Below are 20,752 nucleotides of genomic sequence, written 5' to 3' on the forward strand. Positions count from 1 at the left end.
AAAACAAATGTAAATAAATTCAAATGAAAAAATTAGAAACAGAAAGATAGCAGGAAAAATATCTCCACATCTTGGAAATTAAACAACAAACTTTGTAGTAATCCATAGGTCAAAGAGAAAGTCTCAAGGATATTAGAAAATATTTTAGCTAAATAAAAATGAACATACATTTCAAAATTAGTGGGTTGCTGCTAAAGCAATGCTTAGAGGGAAACTTGCAACATTAAATGCTCATATTAGAAAAAAAGGAAAGGTCTCCAATCAACAACCAACCTCTACCTTAAGAAACTAGAAACAGAAAAGCAAAATAAACTCACAGCAAGAAAGATGGAAATTAGATATAAACACAGAAAATAATAAAATTAGAAACAGAAAAACAATATAGAAAAATCAACTAAACTAAAAGGTGATTTTTTAAAAGATTGGCAAGGCATGGTGGCTCATGCCTGTAATCCCAGCAGGTTGAGAGGCCAAGGTGAGGGATCATTTGAGGTCAGGAGTTCAAGACCAGCCTGACCAACATAGTGAAACCCCCGTCTCTACTAAAACTACAAAAATTAGCCAGGCGTGGTGGCAGACACCTGTAATTCCAGCTACTTGGGAGGCTGAGGCAGGAGAATCGCTTGAACCTGGGAGGTGGAGGTTGCAGTGAGCCGAGATCGTGCCATTGCACTTCAGCCTGGGTGACAAGAGCGAAACTCCATCTAAAAAAAAATAAAAATAATAAAAGATCAATAAAATTGGTAAGTCTATCAAGGGACTGAAAAAGACACAATTTATCAATAGCAGGAATAGGAAGGCCTATCATTAGATATTCCTGAGAAATTCAAAGGGCCATAAGGAAATACTGTGAACAATTAGATCTGCATAAAATCCAACCACTTAAGATGAGATGGGCCAATTACTTAAAAACCACGACTACCAAACTCACAAAAGATGAAAGAGAAAACCTAGAGTCCTATAACTAAGAAATTGAATTTGTATTTGAAAACCTGAACAGGAAATCTCCAGACTGAGATGATTTCACTGGTGAATTCTGCCAAACATTAAAAGAAGAAATATCACCAGTTCTGTTCACACTCTTCCAGAAAGTTGAAGAAGTACTTTCCAGTTTATTTTATGAGACCAGCATTACCCAAAGACAGTATGAGAAAGGAAATCTACAGAACAGCATTTTTCATAAATGTAGATACAAAATTTCTCAACAAAACATTAGCAAATTATATCCAACTATATATATATATTTGTATATGTATGTTAAATTACAATCAAATGGAGCTTATCTAGTGAATGCAAGGCTATTCAGAATTCAAAAATCAGTGTAATCCATTCTGTTATGAAGTTACAAAAGAAAAACCACATGATTATATCAATTGATACAGAAAAAGACTTTGGCAAAATGCAACATCTATTCATGAAATAAAAATCAATACTTAGATTATAAATCTAAATGTAAAATACGTAAAACTGTAAAACCGCAAGAAGAAAAAATAGGAGAAAGTCTTTGTAGTCTATAAGGTTAGACAGAGTTCTTAGACCTAACACCAAAAGTACAACTCGCAAGAGAAAAAATTGTTAACCTGGACCTCATCAAAATTAACAACTCACTCTGTAAGTTACTATTAAGAGATTGAAAAGGCAAGCTATAGTCGGGTAGAAAATACTGACAAATCACATTTCTGACAAAAGACTTGTATCCAGAAAATACAAGCAACTGTCAAAACTCGATAGTAAGGAAATAGACAACCCAATTTTAAAATGGGCAAAAGATATGAACAGATGCTTTCTCAAAGAGGGTCTACAGATGTCAAAAAAAGTGAAAAGATGTCCACTGCCGTTAGCCATTAGATACATGCAAATTAAACCTCTAATAATGTACCACCACAACTTTCTTAGATTAGCTAAAATTTAAAGTACTGACAATATTAATTCCCTGTAAGGTTGTAGAACATTGGATCACTCATACATTGCTGGTAGGGAGGTAAAATGGCATGGCCACTCTGGAAAACAGTTTGGTAGTTTCTTATAAACATATAGTTTCCATATGACCCAGACGTTCTAGTCCTGGGTTCTTTACTTCAGAAAAATACAAACACGTTCACTGAAAAACCTGTACAACCAATGGGCATAGTAGCTCTATTCATAATTACCCAAACTGGAAACAACCCAAATTTCTTCAATGGGTGAATGCATAAACCGGCTGTGGAACACCCATGCCGTAGAAAACTACTCACCAATGAGAAGGCCCACGGTATTGACAGACACAAGTTGAATAAATCTCAAAAGCATTATGCTGGGTAGAAGCAGCCAGGCTCAAAAGGTTACGTGCTATAGGATTATACTTTTACGACGTTCTTGAAAAAAGCATAGGGATGGAGAACAGAACAGAGCTGGCCAGGGTTTTGGGGGAGTGGAGAGCATAAGAGAGTTTTGTAGAGAGCTGTCTCATGTCTTGATGGTGATGACGGTTGCATACCTTTATACGTGTGCTAAAATGTATAGAACCGTGCCCCCGAAGAAAAAGTCAGGCTCAGTGTGTGTTAATTTTAAGGAAGAAAAAAAAAAAAACGTTTTAAAGCATCCACCGTCAGCGTCACTTTTTCCAGGCTAATGAAGTTTGATTGAGCCTTGCTTGGCTCTTTCCCTACATCCCCCGCTGGGGGGCGGTAGGGAGCAGCAGTGCAGTGCTGTGCTTTGGGGTGGAGGAGCCTCACGGACCCTTCCTGTCTGTACTCACTTCCCGTTAAGTTGGGTTCCTCATCCTTTTCTGAGGACCCATTTCATTTCCTTTCCCTGTCCCCACTCATCCAAAAGCTCAGACCAGGTTGCTTGGCCTACCATTCACGATGTGCCGTCGGCCTCTCCCTGCCTCCCCACCCTATCCTCTCCTTCTCCAATTGAGCCCAACTCTGCTGCCAAACTTGACCACCCAGCTTTCTCCTGTGCTGTCCTCTCCACCCCTGACTATGCACCCCTCAAAGCCACCTCATGTTCTTGCCTCTAAGGGCTCCGTGGCTGGGCTCCCTCCTTGGTGAACACCCTTGGCAATTTGTTGGAACTTCTCACCAGGCAGTATTGTATTGCACCCCCTGTACCAGCTTCTGAGGAGTGAGTTCCATCTCTTCCTCTAGACACTGAGCTGCTTTTAGTTGAGGGCCAAGGCCTCTTCATTGCCACCTCCTCCATATCGCTTGATGGAGCACCTTGTGCACAGAAGGTGCTAATCAGAGAATATAGAACAAATACTCTTCCTGTCTCTAATTGCCCTTGTCCAGAGAACCCTCAAGTCAGAAGTGGAAGAGGGTCCTCCTGTCAAAGGGGGAGGGAGTGGGGAGATGTTAGTCAAAGGGTAGAAAGCTTCAGTTAGACGGGAGGAATCAGGTTTTGAGATCTATCGCACAGCAGGGTGACTGTAGTTAATAATAACATACAGTGTTGTATATTTCAAAATTGCAAGGAGAGTAAATGTCAAATGTCTCACCACAAATAAGCGAAGTGACCGATATGATAATTAGCTTAATTTAATCATTCCATGTTGTATATGTATATCAAAACATCACATTGTACCCCATAAACATGTACAGTTTTTAAGGGTCCTGGAAGGTAACCTGTCCCCCACTTCCCTGGAGGTCTGCCTGTATTGCATTTAATAAATGGATGTTTGAGTTCCACCCGTGGGTGCCTTTCTGCTCAATCCCCTACTGTGTGTATCCAGATAGGCTAGTTGGGCTGTGTGGCACACCATCCCCAAATCTCAATAAAGCTGAAGTGCTCATCACAGAGCTGCTGGACCCTTGCTATAAAGTGTCCTCACCCAAGGACCCAGGCTGGGAGAGGCTTCACCTCCCATTGCCAAGGGAGGTGAATGGAAAAAGGAATGAACCAGATTTTGCACTGACTTTCCATGCTTCTCCCTGGGAACTGACACATGGCACTTGTGCGTACATGTTCTTGGCCAAGCGAAGGGGCAGGGAAGCTCAATCCTACTCTGTCTAGAAGACAAACTGGAAATATTTGGTGAACAGTAATCCTAGCACCACAGGTGACCATGACAGTGGGAAAGGCTACTCCTAGGAGCTGAAGCGAAGGTCACAGTCTTCCCTTGATTTCCTGCATTACCCTTCCCCAACAGGGAACGCAAACACCAGCTTCCTGTTAGTGTGTGGCACTGTTTCTCTGCAGGGTGTGCTTAGTTTTTGTGCTATAAACTCTTTTATAGCACAAAACTCTTTTTTGTGCTATAAACTCTTCTATAGCAGCCAGAATTAGTCACTCTCAGTTCTGTGTTCCCAGAACACTGGGTCCGTCGGTCCATAACAGATCCCGCCACAATGATTTGGAGGGAGCTGTAGGAAGTGGCAGGAGGGTGCACGGCCTCAGAGTGTGGGCACTGGAGCCAGCCTGTGGCACCACTTCCCAGACCTGTGATGGTGGTGGGTTACACAGCTTCTCAGTGCCTCGCTCCTTCCCCTTGGAATGGAAATGCAATAGTACCTGCCTTAAAGGGTTGTCATGAGAATTGAAGGAATGAATGGATGTAAAGCTCTTAACATGGTGCCCGTTACATACATAGTAAGTGCCCAGCAAATGTTCTTTGTGTAACCAGACCCAAACTCCCCAAGATGCCCGATGATGGACGCTTCAGAACAGATAACCTGTGGCTTTTTGAGCCCCACATTCAAAAATCAATATCCATGTGTATTTAAAACACACACATACCTTCCCTTCCTCCCTCCGTTGGTCTCTCTCTCTCTCCTCTCTCTCTCTCTCACTCTCTCTTTCTTAAACTCAGTAAGATGACGACAAACAACCCAACTGGAAAATAGGCAGAAGATTTGAACAAACACTTCACAAAATAAGATACATAAATGGCCATTAAGCATGTAAAAAGATGTTCGACATTACTAGTCACCAGAAAAATGCAAATCCAAGCCACAGTAAGGTAACATTTCAATGGCTAAAGTAAAAAAAAAAAAAAAAAAAAAAAAAAAAGGCTCATAACACCAAGCATTGACAGGGATTGCAGCAACCGGGACTTTCATACATTGCTGGTGGAAAAGCAAAAACAGTGTAGCCAGCTTTGTGTGGCAGTGCAGCCGTGTCTTATCAGGTTAAACATATGCTTAACAGATGACCTAGCAATTCCATGCCTCTGTATTCACCCAAGAGAAATGAATGCCTATATCTACACACAGATCTGTACATGAGTATTCTGAACGGCATTATTCTTATTACCCCTGAACTGGAAATGAACCAGATGTTGTGGCATATTCATACACAGGAATACTAGTCAGCAGGAAAAAGGAATGGGATGTTAATATGTGCAGCAACACGATGCATCTCAAAAATGTCATGCTAAATCAAAAAGACTGTATACTCTGATTCCAGGTCTGTTAAATTCTAGACAAGGTGAAACTACACTAACAGCAGATCAGTGGTTGCCTGTGGCTATGGCTGGGGGTGGGCGGATTAATCACAAAGACACAGGAGAAACCTCTTTAGGATGAAGGAACTGTTGTTTATCTTGATTTTGGTGGTAGTTACCCAACTAATACACCAAACTATGCACTAAAATGGATGAATTTTATTGAATTTAAAAAATGCCTTAAAACTCCAAAGCCTGGCCAGGCATGGTGGCTCATGCCTGTAATCCCAGCACATTTGGAGGCCAAGGCTGGTGGATCACCTGAGGTCAGGAGTTCAAGACCAGCCTGGTCAACATGGTGAAACCCCGTCTCTCCTAAAAAATACAAAAATTAGCCGGGTGTGGTGGTGCATGCCTGTAATCCCAGCTACTCGGGATGCTGAGGCAGGAGAATTGCTTGAACCCGGGAGGCGGAGGTTGTAGTGAGCTGAGATCGCGCCACTGCACTCCAGCCTGGGCAACAAGAGTGAGACTCCATCTCAAAAACAAAAACCCAAAGCCTGGTTGTTGGGGTTGTTGGAGTGTCTTTCAAAACCTTCGTCCCAGTGTCTGTGTGTGGTGGTCTCGGGGCCTGCCGAGAGGACCTTCTTTTTGGAAATAAGGTCATTCCAGGCTCGTTTTCTTTCTCTTGCCTGATAGCAGTGGAACCAGCTGACAGTGACCAGTTTCCAGTGGACACCACAGTGTGTCCCAGCCAGAGGTGGATGGAAACAAGCTTATGTCTCTGTCACTAACGATAGGAGCCTTCGTCGGAGTTGCTACCAGGCCATGTTGGTCGTCATTACACCCATTGAAGACGAGAACAGAGCAGTAATGAGCTGGGTGTTATCGGCTCACAAATAATTTATAATGGGCAAACTAGGACAGGAACAGAGCTTTTTTTGGCTAAGGAGGTTGCATGTCACTCTTTAAAATCTAGGCCAAAAAATTATTTATAATGCATAGACACTCACTCTGAAAGTTACAGGGTTCCTTTCTTCTCTCCCGTGTGTTTGAACATGGTCTTTTAGCCTGGACTAGCAACAAGACTCCGCAACATCTTGCTGCCACGCCTGCAGTTAGTGTGTGATGTGAGAGAGCGCAGGTAAAGAGAGTGGCTCGGCGAGGGACAGGGCCTTTGTAGAAGGCCAAGAACAGACAGGGAGGAGGGGAGAGGCAGGAAAAGACCCCTAGGTAAAGGGTAGAGACCACGCATGTTAGCTGAGCTTTGAAGAATTGCCCAAATATTATCAGGAAACAGCCTCAACTGAGATAGGACCAGTAAAAGATGGGTTGTGAACATGTGTGTTGAAATAAAGGCAGGTTGTGTGCAATTAGGCAGGGGCAAACTGAGTGGTTATGGTCCTCGTGGTGTCTAGGGAAAGGGTTTTGGAAATATGTCCTTTTGTGTCCCAGGGCTGTTTATTGATACTGTTACCTATAGATACTTATACCTGCTCCAAGGGAGGTGAATCAGAATCCAGCAGCACACTCTGTCCTGACCACACATTGGCCAGGAGCCTCCTGGTGAAGGATTTGCTCCCCTGGGAACCATGACCCCGGGCCCCAGGTGCCTGGAAAAGCAGCAATGTTTTATGGGCCTGGCCTCTAGGGCCCCTGTTCTCTCTCAGAGAGCTGACTTCTGGAACAAGTCTGTCTTCAGTGAATTGGGGAGGAGTGAGCCAGCTTTCTCAGCCCTGGATCGCCTTCAAATACGTGGATTGTTGATGAAGGGCCTGTGGCATGTCATTGAAGATGGGGAGGCCCCTCGAGTAGCACTGCTTCTGGACTTTTCAGGAGGGCTTTCTGCATCATGTGTTCCCTGTTGTTAATTAGAGCGTCCCTGAGAGCCATGATTCCCTGCTCAAGTTCCTGAGGATCTCAGGGTCCTCAGAGGTGCTTGGGTGGCTTGGGAGAGGCCCCTCCCCTCTAACCAAGCAGCTTCGCTTTGATCTCTCCTATAAGTGTGCAGCACAGGGTGTCACTTATTTAAAATAGACTTTAATTTTTGGAGCATTTTTAGGCTCACAGACAAATTGAGTGAAAGACACAAAGCGTTCCCATATCCCCCTGAGCCCTCCCTAGACACACTCAGCCTCCCGCATTATCAGCATCCCCCACCAGAGTGGTGCATTAGCTATAGCTGATAAGCTTACACTGATACATTGTTACCATTCAGAGTTAACATCAAGGCGCACTCTTGTGTTGTACATTCTCTAAGTCTAGACAAATGTGTGATGACACACATCCACCAGTATGGTGTCATACAGAGTGGATTCACTGCCCTAAAAATCCTCTGTTCATCCCTCCTAACCGCTAGCAACCACTGATCTTTGTGTTGTCTCTGTAGTTTTGCATTTTCCAGAATGTCATATACTTGCTATCATACAGTGTGTAGCTTTTTCAGACTGGCTTCTCCAACTTAGTAATATGTGTTTAACTTTCCTGCATGTCATTTTAAAAAGTGTTCATCTGCTCTTAGCAGCTTGACAGCCATGTGCAGTACCTGTCATACGTCTGCCCTGGGTCTATACGGCCCTGGCTGTTGTACGAAGGGTGTATCTTGCCTCCCCCAACAGGGCGATGAGCTCTTTGGAGCAGGGGCCAGGACATATGCACTGGTGGCACACGGGACACCTGGCCACCCCTTGGGCCCTGGAACCAGGCTGGGTGTTCTGGATTGAAGGGGACATGGTTTGAGTCTTAGGAAGGGCTCTCCGAGCACAGCCATCTCAGTCAGCAATGTGTCCTTTGCTCTCTGAAAGTGAAAGCTCTATGAAATCCGAATGAGCAGCATCTGGCCTCAGAGCTAATCTGTAAGATTTTGCGTCTGAGTCAGAACTTACTGGTTATTAATGCTGTCTGTCTTTGTGGCCAAGAGTCTAGCAAAACATTTTCTATCCTGCCTCGGAAATGTGGCCAGCGTGACCTTCCTGAAAGAGTTTTTTGATAAGATAGATAATCACAATAGAATGTGCTCTATTAGAAAGTGCTTTTGTTTCATCACAAAGCCTTTGTGACGTGGAATGTTCCAGTAACCTGCTCATTTTGTGTTTGCAGAGCTTCTCGAAACAAGTCTGAGAAGAAGCGTCGGGACCAGTTCAATGTTCTCATCAAAGAGCTCAGTTCCATGCTCCCTGGCAACACGCGGAAAATGGACAAAACCACCGTGTTGGAAAAGGTCATCGGATTTTTGCAGAAACACAATGGTAAAGGTCACCCTTCTCTCTGTTTTTCTTCCACCCTGCCCTGTCCATGTGGTGATGACTTCACCAATCTGGGCTGCCTGGTTGGTTTTGTCTCCCCAGCCAGGCCCAGCCTTACTGGTCGAGGGCTTCCCATTTCAAAGGCACTCCACCCTCTATCAGCCCATCTCTGGCTAGGTGGGGAGAGGGCACACACCTCCCAATTGCATTATTAGCCAGACGAGAGAATCCAAAACAACCTCACAGGTAGCACCCAGCCGAAGCAGTGTGGCATTCACAGTGACAACATCTTGATCAAAAATCCCTGGAACAAGTGTCTTTTATTCAATGCTGAACAGACACAGTGGCTGAGTACTCACTTCCTGTGGGATCAGACTATGTGGGCCTTTTCATCCCTCTCTGCCACTGCCCTCGAACTCTTTGGTCTTTTGAGCTACATCATGAAAAAATACATTGAAAAGAATTCATTTTCTTCATGTCACATTCATTCTGTTTTTATTGAGATATAATGTCCATACCATAAAATTCACCATTTTAAAGTGTAGAGTGCAGTGGTCTTTAGTATATTCGCAAGGTGGTGTAACCATCACCACTATCTAATTCCATCACGCCAAAAAAGAAACCCTGTATCCATTAGCCATCATTTCCCATTCTTCCCCCTCCCTCCATATCCTGGCAACCACAAATCTATTTTCTGTCTCCATCAATTCCCCTATTCTAGGCATTTTATACAAATAGAATCATACAGTATGTGGTCTTTTGTATCTGGCTTCTTTCACGTAGCATCTGTGTTTTAGCACGTGTGAGTACTTCATTCCGTTTCCTGGACCAACAATATTCCATTGTATGGATATATTAATACCATATTTTGATTAACCATTCATCAGTTGATGGATATTTGGGTTGTTTACAGTTTTTGGAAATTATGAATGATGCTGCTGTGAACATTCATGTACAAATTTTTGAGTTGATGTATGTTTCCACTTCTCTTGTTTGTATTCCTAGGAGGGGAATTGCTGCATTAGATGGTAGTGTTTAGCTTTTTGAGGAACTGCCAAACTGTTTTCCAAGGTGGCTTGTACCTATTTACATTCCCAGCAGCAATGTATGAGGGTTCCAGTTTCTCCACATCCTTGTCAACACTTATTACTGTCTTCTTTTATTATGACTATTATTAATATAATCTCCCTAGTGGGTATGAAGTGGTATCTTATATGACTTAGATTTGAATTTCCCAATGACTAATGATGTTTTCCTTTTCATGATCTTTTCATATACTCACTGGCCATTTGTGTATCTTCTTTGGAGAAATGTCCAAATCCATGGCCCGTTTTTAAATCATTGATTTTTCTTTTTATGCTTCAGTGGTAAGAGTTTTCTGTGTATTCTAGATACTAGACCCTTATCTGGTATAGAATTTGAAAATATCTTCTCCCATTCTGTGAATTGTCTTTTTACTTTTCAAGTGATACTCTTTGACACACGAAGGTTTTAAATTTTAATCAGTTAATGTCCAATTTATTTTTTTCTTTTGATTACTTGTGCTTGAGGCATCCTATCTAAGAAACCATTGCCTAATCTAAGGTAATGAAGATTTATATCTATGTTTCCTTCTAAAAGGTTTATATATTTTTTTCTTTTTTTCTTCTTTTCTTTTTTTTGAGACAGAGTCTTGCTCTGTCGCCCAGGCTGGAGTGCAGCGGCACGATCTCGGCTCACCGCAACCTCCGCCTCCCGGGTTCACACCATTCTCCTGCCTCAGCCTCCTGAGTAGCTGGGACTACAGGCACCCGCCACCATGCCCGGCTAATTTTTTGTATTTTTAGTAGAGAAGGGGTTTCACCGTGTTAGCCAGGATGGTCTCAATCTCCTGACCTCGTGATTCACCCGCCCCAGCCTCCCAAAGTGCTGGGATTACAGGCGTAAGCCACCGCGCCCGGCCTAAAAGGTTTGTAATTTTAAACTGTAGGTTAAGCATAGATATTTGATCCATTTTGTGTTCGTTTTTGTAGATGTCGTAAGGTAGGCTGTGAAAATTCATCCTTTTGCATGTGGATTTCCAGTTATCCTGGCACTCCATTCTTTTTCTAACTTTGTAATACTTGATAAAAGTAACACATACAGAGAATATACAAATCATAACTGTACAGTTGAATTAATTATCACAAAGCAGACACAGCCGGGGAACCAATAACCCAGGTCAAGAAATAGAAGCTCCTTCCTGTCTTCCTCTGCTTTCCCAAAAGAAGGAAACTGTGTGCTGACTTCTAACCCCATAAGTTGGTTTTGCCTGTTGGAACCTTATTAAGATGGAACCATGAATTATACACATGATGTTTATGAGATTCTTCCCATTCTTCCAGTGCTATTTCTAGTTCTCTTTCACTAGTGTATAGTATTCCATCACACAATCACCTGCATATGCTACTTGAACTCATCCTTGAGCTCACGTCTTTCTCAAATCATTCTCTCTCCCTTTTCCTCTCCTTCAAACGCTTTTACCTGTTAGTGTGTGGTCACACCTACCCTGCCAGTCACCCAGGATGTTACAAAAAGTCACAGAATAGTTGAGAGGGCTCAGAACCTATTAGCAAGCAGGAAGAGCAGAATTCTTTTTTCTTTAATCATGACACCAAACATAATAAGTCAGAAATGTCAGAATTGGTGAGGAAATAATTACAGTTCTTCCATGCAGGCAGTGATGTGTCTGTTCCACTGAACATTTTCCTAGACAAGATGATTTCATAAAAGAGGGTGCGGCTGGGACATCAGAAAGTTTCATTATACTTCTTATTCTTTTATTATTTCTTTGATGATCATATATACCTATTAAAAATGTGACAGTGATGATATATCCTCATATTATTTTTTCCAAAGCTGCCCAGGAGAGAGTAAAGAACATGTTAATTGCTTTTGTTAAAAGTCAGGGAAGACCAATCAAGCAGGATTGGAACGGAGTGTTACAGCAGTATTTGATTGCCCTGATAATTTAATCAAAATGGTTATATTTCCTAAATAATGATTTAGCCAAGTGAAATAGCAGGTTGGTTTGATTGCCAAGATATTTTGTGCAAATTACTCAAACTAGGTCAGTGCCACTGAGAAGCAGGACAGCTGTTAAATAGGACAGCTGGGATCAAGTTCATCAGCCTGATATTTATGCCGGGCTCTGTCCACTGTGGAATTACAGAGAATTGTCAAATCTGGGCCCTGGAAAGGATAAGTCAGCAGAAATGCAGCCTCCAAAAACCGGGAGAGCCTGCTTCAGCTCGCCTTTTTCATAAGATGAAGGCCTACTCCGCACAACCCGCTTAAACACAATGAGGATCATGCCAGGATCTCACTCATCTCTGTGATTTCATATTCAAAATAAAGCAGAAAATTCATGGTACGTTTTTGGGGAAATAGAGTTGTTGGAGCAAAACTTGGATTAAAGCAAAAAACAAAGCAATCACTTTCCTTTACTTGCAGTGCAAATGGACATGAACTCTGCAGGCATCTGCAACAGAGTAGAGAATACTGACCGTAAGCATCTATTCAGGGCTTGCTGTGAGCTGGGCAATATTCTAAGAGCTGTACATACAGGAACTCTTCTACATAGAGCTCCTCTTCATGGCAGCACTGTTTTTTGGGAGACAGAGTCTTGGTCTGTCACCCAGGCTAGAGTGCAGTGGTGCAATTTCAGCTCACTGCAACCTCCACCTCCCAGGTTCAAGCGATTCTCCTGCCTTAGCTTCCCAAGTAGCTGGGATTACAGACATGTGCCACCAAACCTGGCTAATTTTTTGTATTTTTAGTGGAGACGGGGTTTTGCCACTTTGGCCAGCCTGTTCTCCAGTTCCTGGCCTCAAGTGATCTGCCTGCCTTGGCCTCCCAAAGTGCTGGGATCACAGGCATAAGCCACTGCACCCGGCCCATGGCAGCACTTTGAGTTAGTTCCATTGCACAGATGAGGCACACGAGGTCAAGTCACTCATCCAAGTCAGACAGCCAGGAAAATGTGGAATCTAAACCCAGCAGCCTGTCTCCAGAGCCCAACCTTTTAGCACTACACTCTATGCTCCTCCACAAGAGGTGATCTACAGGGCTTCTTGTGGCTATTTATATCACAGCTGCACTCCAGCTGTTCATGAGTGTGTCCATTTAGACTGCTGGTTCTCAACTTTGTGTGCACATTTGAATCACCGGAGGAGCTTTTGAAAAATACATATTACCAGGTAACCCCCCACAGACCAATATGTCATGATCTCTAGAGGTGGGACCACAAGGGGATACCAGCTTGCAAGAGAAGATTGTTCACTTTTCAGGAGTTTTGCAAGCCAGTTGACATCAAGTTGGTAGCTTGAAATCAGCCATGGTAGGCGTATTTACACCACAGAAAGGGGCAAACACTGCAAATCAGGGCTGTTTATTGTAGAGGGTGGAGAGCCTTTCACCAGCAGATGGCTAGGTAACGCCCAGGCATCAGCATTTTTAAAGCTCCCCAGGTGATTCCGGTGTGCAGTGAGGGTTAAGAACTATGAATTTCAACATGCTTCCTGCCTTCATGCTAAAGGGAAACCACATGATAAGTAAAGAAAGATGATTAGGTCCAAGTAGTTATTATAATTATTTAGCTCTTTCCCCAATAATCTTTCAGCATTGCTATTTTCTCAGCTTGGGAAATGAATTTTAATCCTGAACTGTACACTTATTCTCTCTGAAGTAATCCAAATCAAAATGAGAATCTGATGATGATTCTTTGTAGCAAAATTTTGTAACAGTAGCTATTATGAGAGAGAAATCCCTAAAGTCTGTAAATAGCAGGACATATTGGACATTCTTATCTACATCCATCTTAATGTTCTACAGGGTCAGGCTGGCCTGCACGTTATCCTCTTCCTGAGTGAGTCTCAAGCTGACTTAATGAAATTTTCTCCTAACATTAAATCCCATTCCTCATTCACACCTCTTTAATGTGTCTGTCTTGATGGATGGAAGGTGAGGTGGGGAGAGCTGTAGAACAAGGAGAAATTTCCCTATTGAACAGGGTAATATTTAGCCAGGACAGCTGTGGAATTTCTGCTCCATTTTCCAGGCTTTTATTTGACCACATACATCCCAAACATATACTGCTTATTATTCAGATATACCAGGAGCAGTCAGGAGTTGAGCACTCTAGGAAATGGGTACAAGTGATATCAGAGTAGAATTTTGGTGGTTGGCTCTTAATCACAATGTTTTCCTATAAAAATGGCTCTCAGGGTGGTTTTGTTTCCCTTGAAATTTGGAAACCACTTTGACCATAACACTGAATTTTACTTCCCAGTGTAACATTTTTTCCTCGATTCGAGACATCGTATCTAACATATTTTTTTAATATGCTATGAAATGAACCTTAACTTCCAAGGTGTCTAATTCAATTGTTGAAATACAAAGTGAATGAGATGGCTGCTTTCAGTGTTATTATGCTAGCGTTGACAAAATACCCAGTCATACAGAATGATCTAAAAATTACTTAGGTTAAAGAAATGGGTATTTCATTTTCCTTCACCATTAAGTTGAATGGATCTCTATTTAAATGAAATTTGGGCTGCCATAAAGACTCTTCTGCTAGAAAAACAGTTAATCTACAGTTTGATCCTAATGGCCAAGAGTCTTACAGATGAGTGTGCATATTGGGGAGAAGAGGAAAGGCATTTGTGGGGTTAATATAGCATATCTTCAGTGCCTCTCTTTTCTAAGTGGTCAAACTGTGGCAACCATTTGTTTGAAGAACTGGGAGTTGCACCCTCTCTTCCTTGCCTCGGCCAGCACCACAGAACGGATTCTGGCCACGATGTGCATGTAGCACCTGCCTCTGCTTCCCAAGCTGCATTCCACCATGTGCATATGAGGCCCGGCACTGGGCATTTCCCCACAGCGCGGCCCTCCCTCCAGGGGCCCTCTCAGTGTCATTGGCTGCCTGACTACCAGCACGGTTTCCTCTCCTGGGTTTCTTCCAGTGTTCAATTACCAAAGGCTCATAGCAGCTCTTTTCTGCCCCTTTAAAATCACAAAGACAAAAATCCAATTTTGTATAACAGCAGCAGCAACTTGTTCTTTCTGACATCTCGAAGGAAGGAATCTTCCTGGTGGAGACGAGCACTGCTGGGAACATTGGGTTTTGGAACAAGTGGAGGTTTACAGGGTGACACGCATAACTCAGCTCTTTTTTTTTTTTTTTTTTTTTTTTGAGACGGAGTCTTGCTCTGTCGCCCAGGCTGGAGTGCGGTGGCGCGATCTCGGCTCACTGCAAGCTCTGCCTCCTGGATTCATGCCATTCTCCTGCCTCAGCCTCCCGAGGAGCTAGGACTACAGGAGCCCGCCACCACGCCCGGCTAATATTTTGTATTTTTAGTAGAGACGGGGTTTCACCATGTTAGCCAGGATGCTCTCGATCTCCTGACCTCGTGATCTGCCCATCTCGGCCTCCCAAAGTGCTGGGATTACAGGCGTGAGCCACCGCGCCCAGCCATAACTCAGCTCTTTACATCTTTTGTTCATGAGTAGCTGCTGCATTCACTCAGATTCATTCATTCAAATGGCAGAGTGCATTCCTCATGCTCCATCTAAGAGAGATTATCAAAAACACAGGCACAAAGGAGAGAGCCTTGAAATCTTTCTCCTGGCTTAAAGTTGATGGATTATCTGCCTGGACCATTTGCATTCTCCAAGTTGTTAAACAGGTTAGTTTTATTCTCTGAGCTATAAGTCTTATGTTCTTATGTTTTTCCTAGCACCAAGGAAATAATCCCTGAAGAAACCTCTTACTATGTGAAATGGAGCAAAATGTTGGTTTAAGATGGAGGATAAACTGAAGGAAAAACAAACATATTTGATATTGCATTTGAGCTACCTGTAATTATCTTATCAGAAATAATTTAATAATAGAACAAAACATTCTTTAAAAATGCAGAACTAAAATATTTAAGGACCCCCTTGTAGGCCAATGACTATTTGAATTTACAAATGTGCATAATGTCTTCAGTACAAGGCAGTTCTGTGAAATGGATAAACTATAGATTAACCCCAAAAAGTTTTGAGAAGAGTACATTCTGTGTATGTGTATAGCACGCTGTATTTCAGTAATGGAAATGCTGAAAAATATGGTACATTCTGTATAACACAGTGGGTTATTTTCCACACGCCTAAGGTGTTTCTGGAATTTTTAAAATCCCAGGTCTGTGAAGTGTTTTGCTTCACCTGGACCATGAAGAAGCCACTTACGAAGGTGTCACACCATCCCAGTGTTTGTTCCTGTTCCCTTCATAGGTGGTAACTACCTAATTCCAACTGTTGACGATGGAGTTCGTCATGTAAACATTCAGGGCCATGGTACCACCTGCAAGGGCAGGCACCACAGCCATAGAGAAAGTGAGGGGTGCACCTCCCTAAAGCCTCATTAAGGGAGGTGAGAACATCCGAAGCTCCCAGTCCTTGGAAATCAGGGTAACATATTTCCTTCTGCTGGCTTCTTAAATTAGACTACACAGAAGTTTACACAAAATTACACAGAAGTAACATGTGCTTCATTTGTTAATTCCAATTTCTAGGTGCCATTGAATATAAAGGCTTATTTGTGTCTCTTTTTTAGAAGTCTCAGCGCAAACGGAAATCTGTGACATTCAGCAAGACTGGAAGCCTTCATTCCTCAGTAATGAAGAATTCACCCAGCTGATGTTGGAGGTGAAATGCACTTTCAAAATAGCTTAAACAGTTGCCAGTTAAAATGTAGCTACTTGTTGCAGATAAGTCCCTGTACCCAAAGGAAACTACTGTTCTTGATCCTGGGAAGACTTGGCTTTGAAACAGATACCCTCCCTGAGGCTCTCTGTCTGCTGTTGCGTATGGGCCATGTCAACAAGAATCCCAAAATTGAATGTGGTCACGTGTTTTCACTACAGTGACCACAGGATGAGCCCCTTGATGGTGTCACAACCAGAGGACACCTTGCTGGGGAGCCAGGAAGGGTGAGTTCGAGGTAGGTAGAGAGAGGAGAAGGACAGAGGGAAGATGAATCAGCTTGCACTGTCATTTGACTCAGAGAGTCTTCTCTTTAGACTGCTATGATTATACATTTTTCCCTTAGTAGAAACACGTTTTGAAATTAAAAGTTATCTTTTTAAGATATGCTTTGAACTTGAACTCATATTACATCCACATGGCATACGGATATCAGCCACAGGGATCCCGTTCCTCCCCATCCAGCTCACACCCTTTCTGTGCTGAGTGAGATGCTCATGTTCCTCCCTCTGGGTCAGAGGCCCCATACTCATCTACAGGGCTGTGTTTGTGAAAACCTGGCTGATCTGAACGAGTGCCCTTCCTCAACATCATATATTTGTATATGGGTGAAACTCCTCAATACAGATGAGCATAAGCCTCTACAGAAACAACTGCCAAGGTGCTGTGGCTTCTCACCTGGGGATAAGTTTTGGAGTATATGGATATGGCAGTGGGTCAGAGAAAGCTCCAGGCATGGCATATCCAGGCCCGCAACCAAGAAGAGGCAAACTGGGACAGATGAGCTTAGACGCTGGCTGTGACCAGTGGTTCCTGGCAGGGTGTTTGGAGAGTGGTTTCTGGAGATAAATCTTTCTCTCTCATATCTTATGTGCCTATATAAGACTGATGTAAACTTCAATTTACATAGATTAACTTGCAGAAAACAGAAAGTACTGGAGTAAGAAAATGCCAGAATGAAGATGTCCAAATATTATGAAATGTAAACGCATTAATGAACATTTGCATAAGATGAAAGATACTTAAATCTACATGTGAACTATATTTAAAGAAAATACAGAACTTTCTGCAGAAGCAATGCATTTTTAAGTATGTTAAATTTAAAGCAGCTTGTGAAATGTTGAATTAATGTATCATTATGCTAATTTACATAAATCGATTTATCTTTTAATTCTTATGGAAAAGTAGTTAAAACACATAACCCTATAGCAGCAGCCTTTTTTTAAGAGCCTGTAGCACAACCTTTTTTTTTTTCCCAGTGAGTTTCAAACTATCAAAAGTATTTGAGGAAATAGGGCTTTTGTACAGTTAAAAATGAATAAATTTTGGGGCTAGAAGACAGGACTGAGATTCAGGATACTGGAATTTCTAGACAAGGAAGATTGATATTTGTATAGTCTTTATGCACTTTCCCTTGCTCCCGGTGTAGACTCCTAGAAGCCGGTGGAAAGGAAATCATGCTAGATGAATGAATTGGATCTGAAATTAAGCCTGCACAACCAGCAGGCCTTCTGGGTGAATGGCAGCTGTGAGTGGTCTGGGAAGTCCACCAACTAGTACTGTTGACCCTGACTGTGTCAGGCTTCTCTTCCAACCTGTTCCTCTTCAGTAGACACAGACCTAGTGCTGAGTGACTGGAGCCCCCTAGCATCTCTTCCCTGATGGCCTGAGCCCCAGCTGTGGTTGGGGGAGATGGGGAGCTCCCACGGTGATGTCATCATTGTCCAGGGCAACCTTCCCATAGCATGGGTCTCTCTCCAGCTGCCCATCCCTCTGTTTTTTTCAGAGCCATTTCAGAGACTGTGAAGAATCCAGGTTCCATGTCTTAGTGGCCAGGATGTTCCCTTTCTAAAATGAGGACAGAGCCCAGGAGATAACCCATCATGTCCCTAGGGAACTGCTAATGCCCTCCAGATGTGACTCCCGTCTTCTTCCCTCTTCTCTCAGAGAGGCACAAAACCAGACTCCAGGAGGACTCACGTAGCTGTGAAGTTTGAAAAAACAAAATTGACCTGGCTGCAGACCAGCCAAGCTGGTAAAGTATCAGCTGGCAAAGACTGTGGCCGCCAGCATTGGAACAATTGCACTCAAAAGGAGACAAAGTGCCTGTGGCCTGTGGAATAGGGAGCTTGTGGAATTTCTGAATTTTAATCAGAAAAGCAATCTCTTCTCTTAGCCCAGAGGTTGTCCCAAAGAACACAAGAAATGTTCCATCTGATTCAGGAATTCGCAGAAAGGGAAGGTCTCATTTCCCTCTAGTGTGTGGCGGTTATAAAATTCTGGGCCATTATGGCACCTTTGGAAACACCCCAGTCAAAATCACTCTTCCATGGATAGGGGCACAGCACTTTGCGATCACTTGCTGTTGAATCCCTTTCAGATGCTACTGATGGGACTTCCAGAACCACAGCAAGCTTTCTTAAAGCAGTGACTCAGTGCAGTTCTCATAGAGTTGATGGAAATGCCAATGAGCTGATGAAAATGATCTCCCATCTATAAATACCTTCAGCTTTTTAACACCCGCTTGCTTTAGACATTCAGGAGGGACATGGGCTCACTGTGCAAGACCGTTTGCACTGCCCTTGCTTTTCCCAGCTTTCCAATCTGCTTTTTCCAGAAAAGTCTCACTGATGTCATCAACAGTGCCCTTATCCCTTAAAAAAATTCACCTCCTAGAGGGCTGCATAGATGACTTTAAAACATTTTTAGAAAAATACTTGGGAAGGAAAAGTTACTGGGATGTACTTCTTCGTTTACCGTAACTCATAAATCTAACCCAGCGTTTCTCAATCTTGCACTATGGTCATTTTGGACCTGGTAGTTCTTCGTTGTGGGGGCTCTCCTGCGTATTACAGGATGTTTGGCAGCACTAGATGCCCACACCACCCACTCCAGTGGTGACAATCAAAAATGCCTCCAGACGTTACCAAAATTGCCCCCAGTTGAGAACCACTGATGTCATCCAAGAGGATGAGCTCCATTTAAGAAACGTACTTGAATCTGTTTTTCAGTCTAAATCCTACCAGCTGCCAGTGTAAAGTAATAAATGAGTCTAGTGTTAATTTTCCTGGTGAAAAGAACTCTTTCCCCTTTCGGCATGGTATAAAGGTGCCCTTCATGCACTGCTTGTGGCCTCTTCCGGGTTCCCGCTGCCATGCACTTCAGCCACACCCTCCTAACGTGAAAGAATGAATTGTCCACACAGATTCTCAGACATCATGTGACCATCTAGTTGAGTCCATGCAACATGTTTCCAGAGCTTTCTAAGCACATATTTCACTTTTTTTCCTAAGCAGAAAAATGTCCAGATTCGGGGAAAATAGTCAAAGAAAAAGTCAGTGAACCGACAGTGACAGGTTTCCAGTAAAAGTCTCCCTGAGCTATTATTCCCTTAAAGACTTGCTTTCTGGAGAGGTAGGCTTCATTTCTAGTCTCCTCCCCCTCACTGGCACACCCTAGACAGCCAGTTGCCACTGTGATCCTATTCTCTGCTGAATTATGTCGTCTTTATTTTAGAAATCAACTGTCAGATACATCTTATGAAAGCATTGCAAGCATCCACACAAAAATAAATCCCAATAAACAATCTAAAACCAGCAAAAGTGGCCGGGCGCAGTGGCTCACACCTGTAATCCCAGCACTTTGGGAGGCTGAGGCAGGTGGATCACTTGAGGACAGGAGTTCAAGACCAGCCTGGCCAACATGGTGAAACCCTGTCTCTACTAAAAATACAAAAATTAGCCGGGCATGGTGGCATGCACCTGTAATCCCAGCTACTTGGGAGGCTGAGGCAGGAGAATCGCTTGAGCCTGGGAGGCAGAGGTTGCAGTGAGCTAAGATCATGCCACTGCACTCCAGCCTGGGCAACAGTGAGACTCCATCTCAAAAAAAAATCCACGAGCAAAAGTGTCTGCTTTATGAGAAAGCTTTGCCCACCTTCAATCTGTTATATCACAAGCACCCAGGACAGTGTGCCCCCCATAGAGTAGGCACTCAGTACAGACTTTCAAATGCATGGATTTTTCAGACATCCTGAAATGCTTATGGATCCAGTTGAGTTACACAACCCCCACACCCGCCCAGCCCTGTAGAGTAATGTGAATGTTCTTTACAAACAGTCCCTTCAGTGGGCATTTCTCTTGTGGCAATGAATGTGAACAGAGGCCTGCCTTGGCCAACAGGCACACTTTCTGTTTTTAATACATTTGTTAGGTCTGATATCTTTATCAGGGCAAATGTTTACCATTGAACTCAAAGTGATGGCAGGGATAGGGAGATGGGAACCATAAACAATGTCTGATGTTTTCTAACGGCAAGGGTGGTTCTGAATCAGGCTAATAATATGCTTATCATTAAACCTACTTAGGGAATTTCCATG

At 43.1% G+C, this 20,752-nt stretch overlaps 1 protein-coding gene across 4 annotated transcripts in view; it reads left to right on the forward strand.

Moving 5' to 3' along the window:
- Positions 1 to 20,752, forward strand: part of NPAS2 (neuronal PAS domain protein 2) — a 179,246-nt gene that overhangs the window by 99,433 nt on the left and 59,061 nt on the right. For all 4 annotated transcript variants that reach the window (XM_054474289.2, XM_054474286.2, XM_054474287.2 and 1 more), the window contains exons 3-4: positions 8,465 to 8,613; positions 16,226 to 16,317. In XM_054474289.2, coding sequence (XP_054330264.1) covers positions 8,465 to 8,613; positions 16,226 to 16,317 — 241 coding nt within the window. The remainder of the gene's footprint in view (positions 1 to 8,464; positions 8,614 to 16,225; positions 16,318 to 20,752) is intronic.

This window comes from Pongo pygmaeus, chromosome 12 (genome assembly GCF_028885625.2).
Source record: "Pongo pygmaeus isolate AG05252 chromosome 12, NHGRI_mPonPyg2-v2.0_pri, whole genome shotgun sequence".
Classification (NCBI taxonomy): Eukaryota; Metazoa; Chordata; class Mammalia; order Primates; family Hominidae; genus Pongo; species Pongo pygmaeus.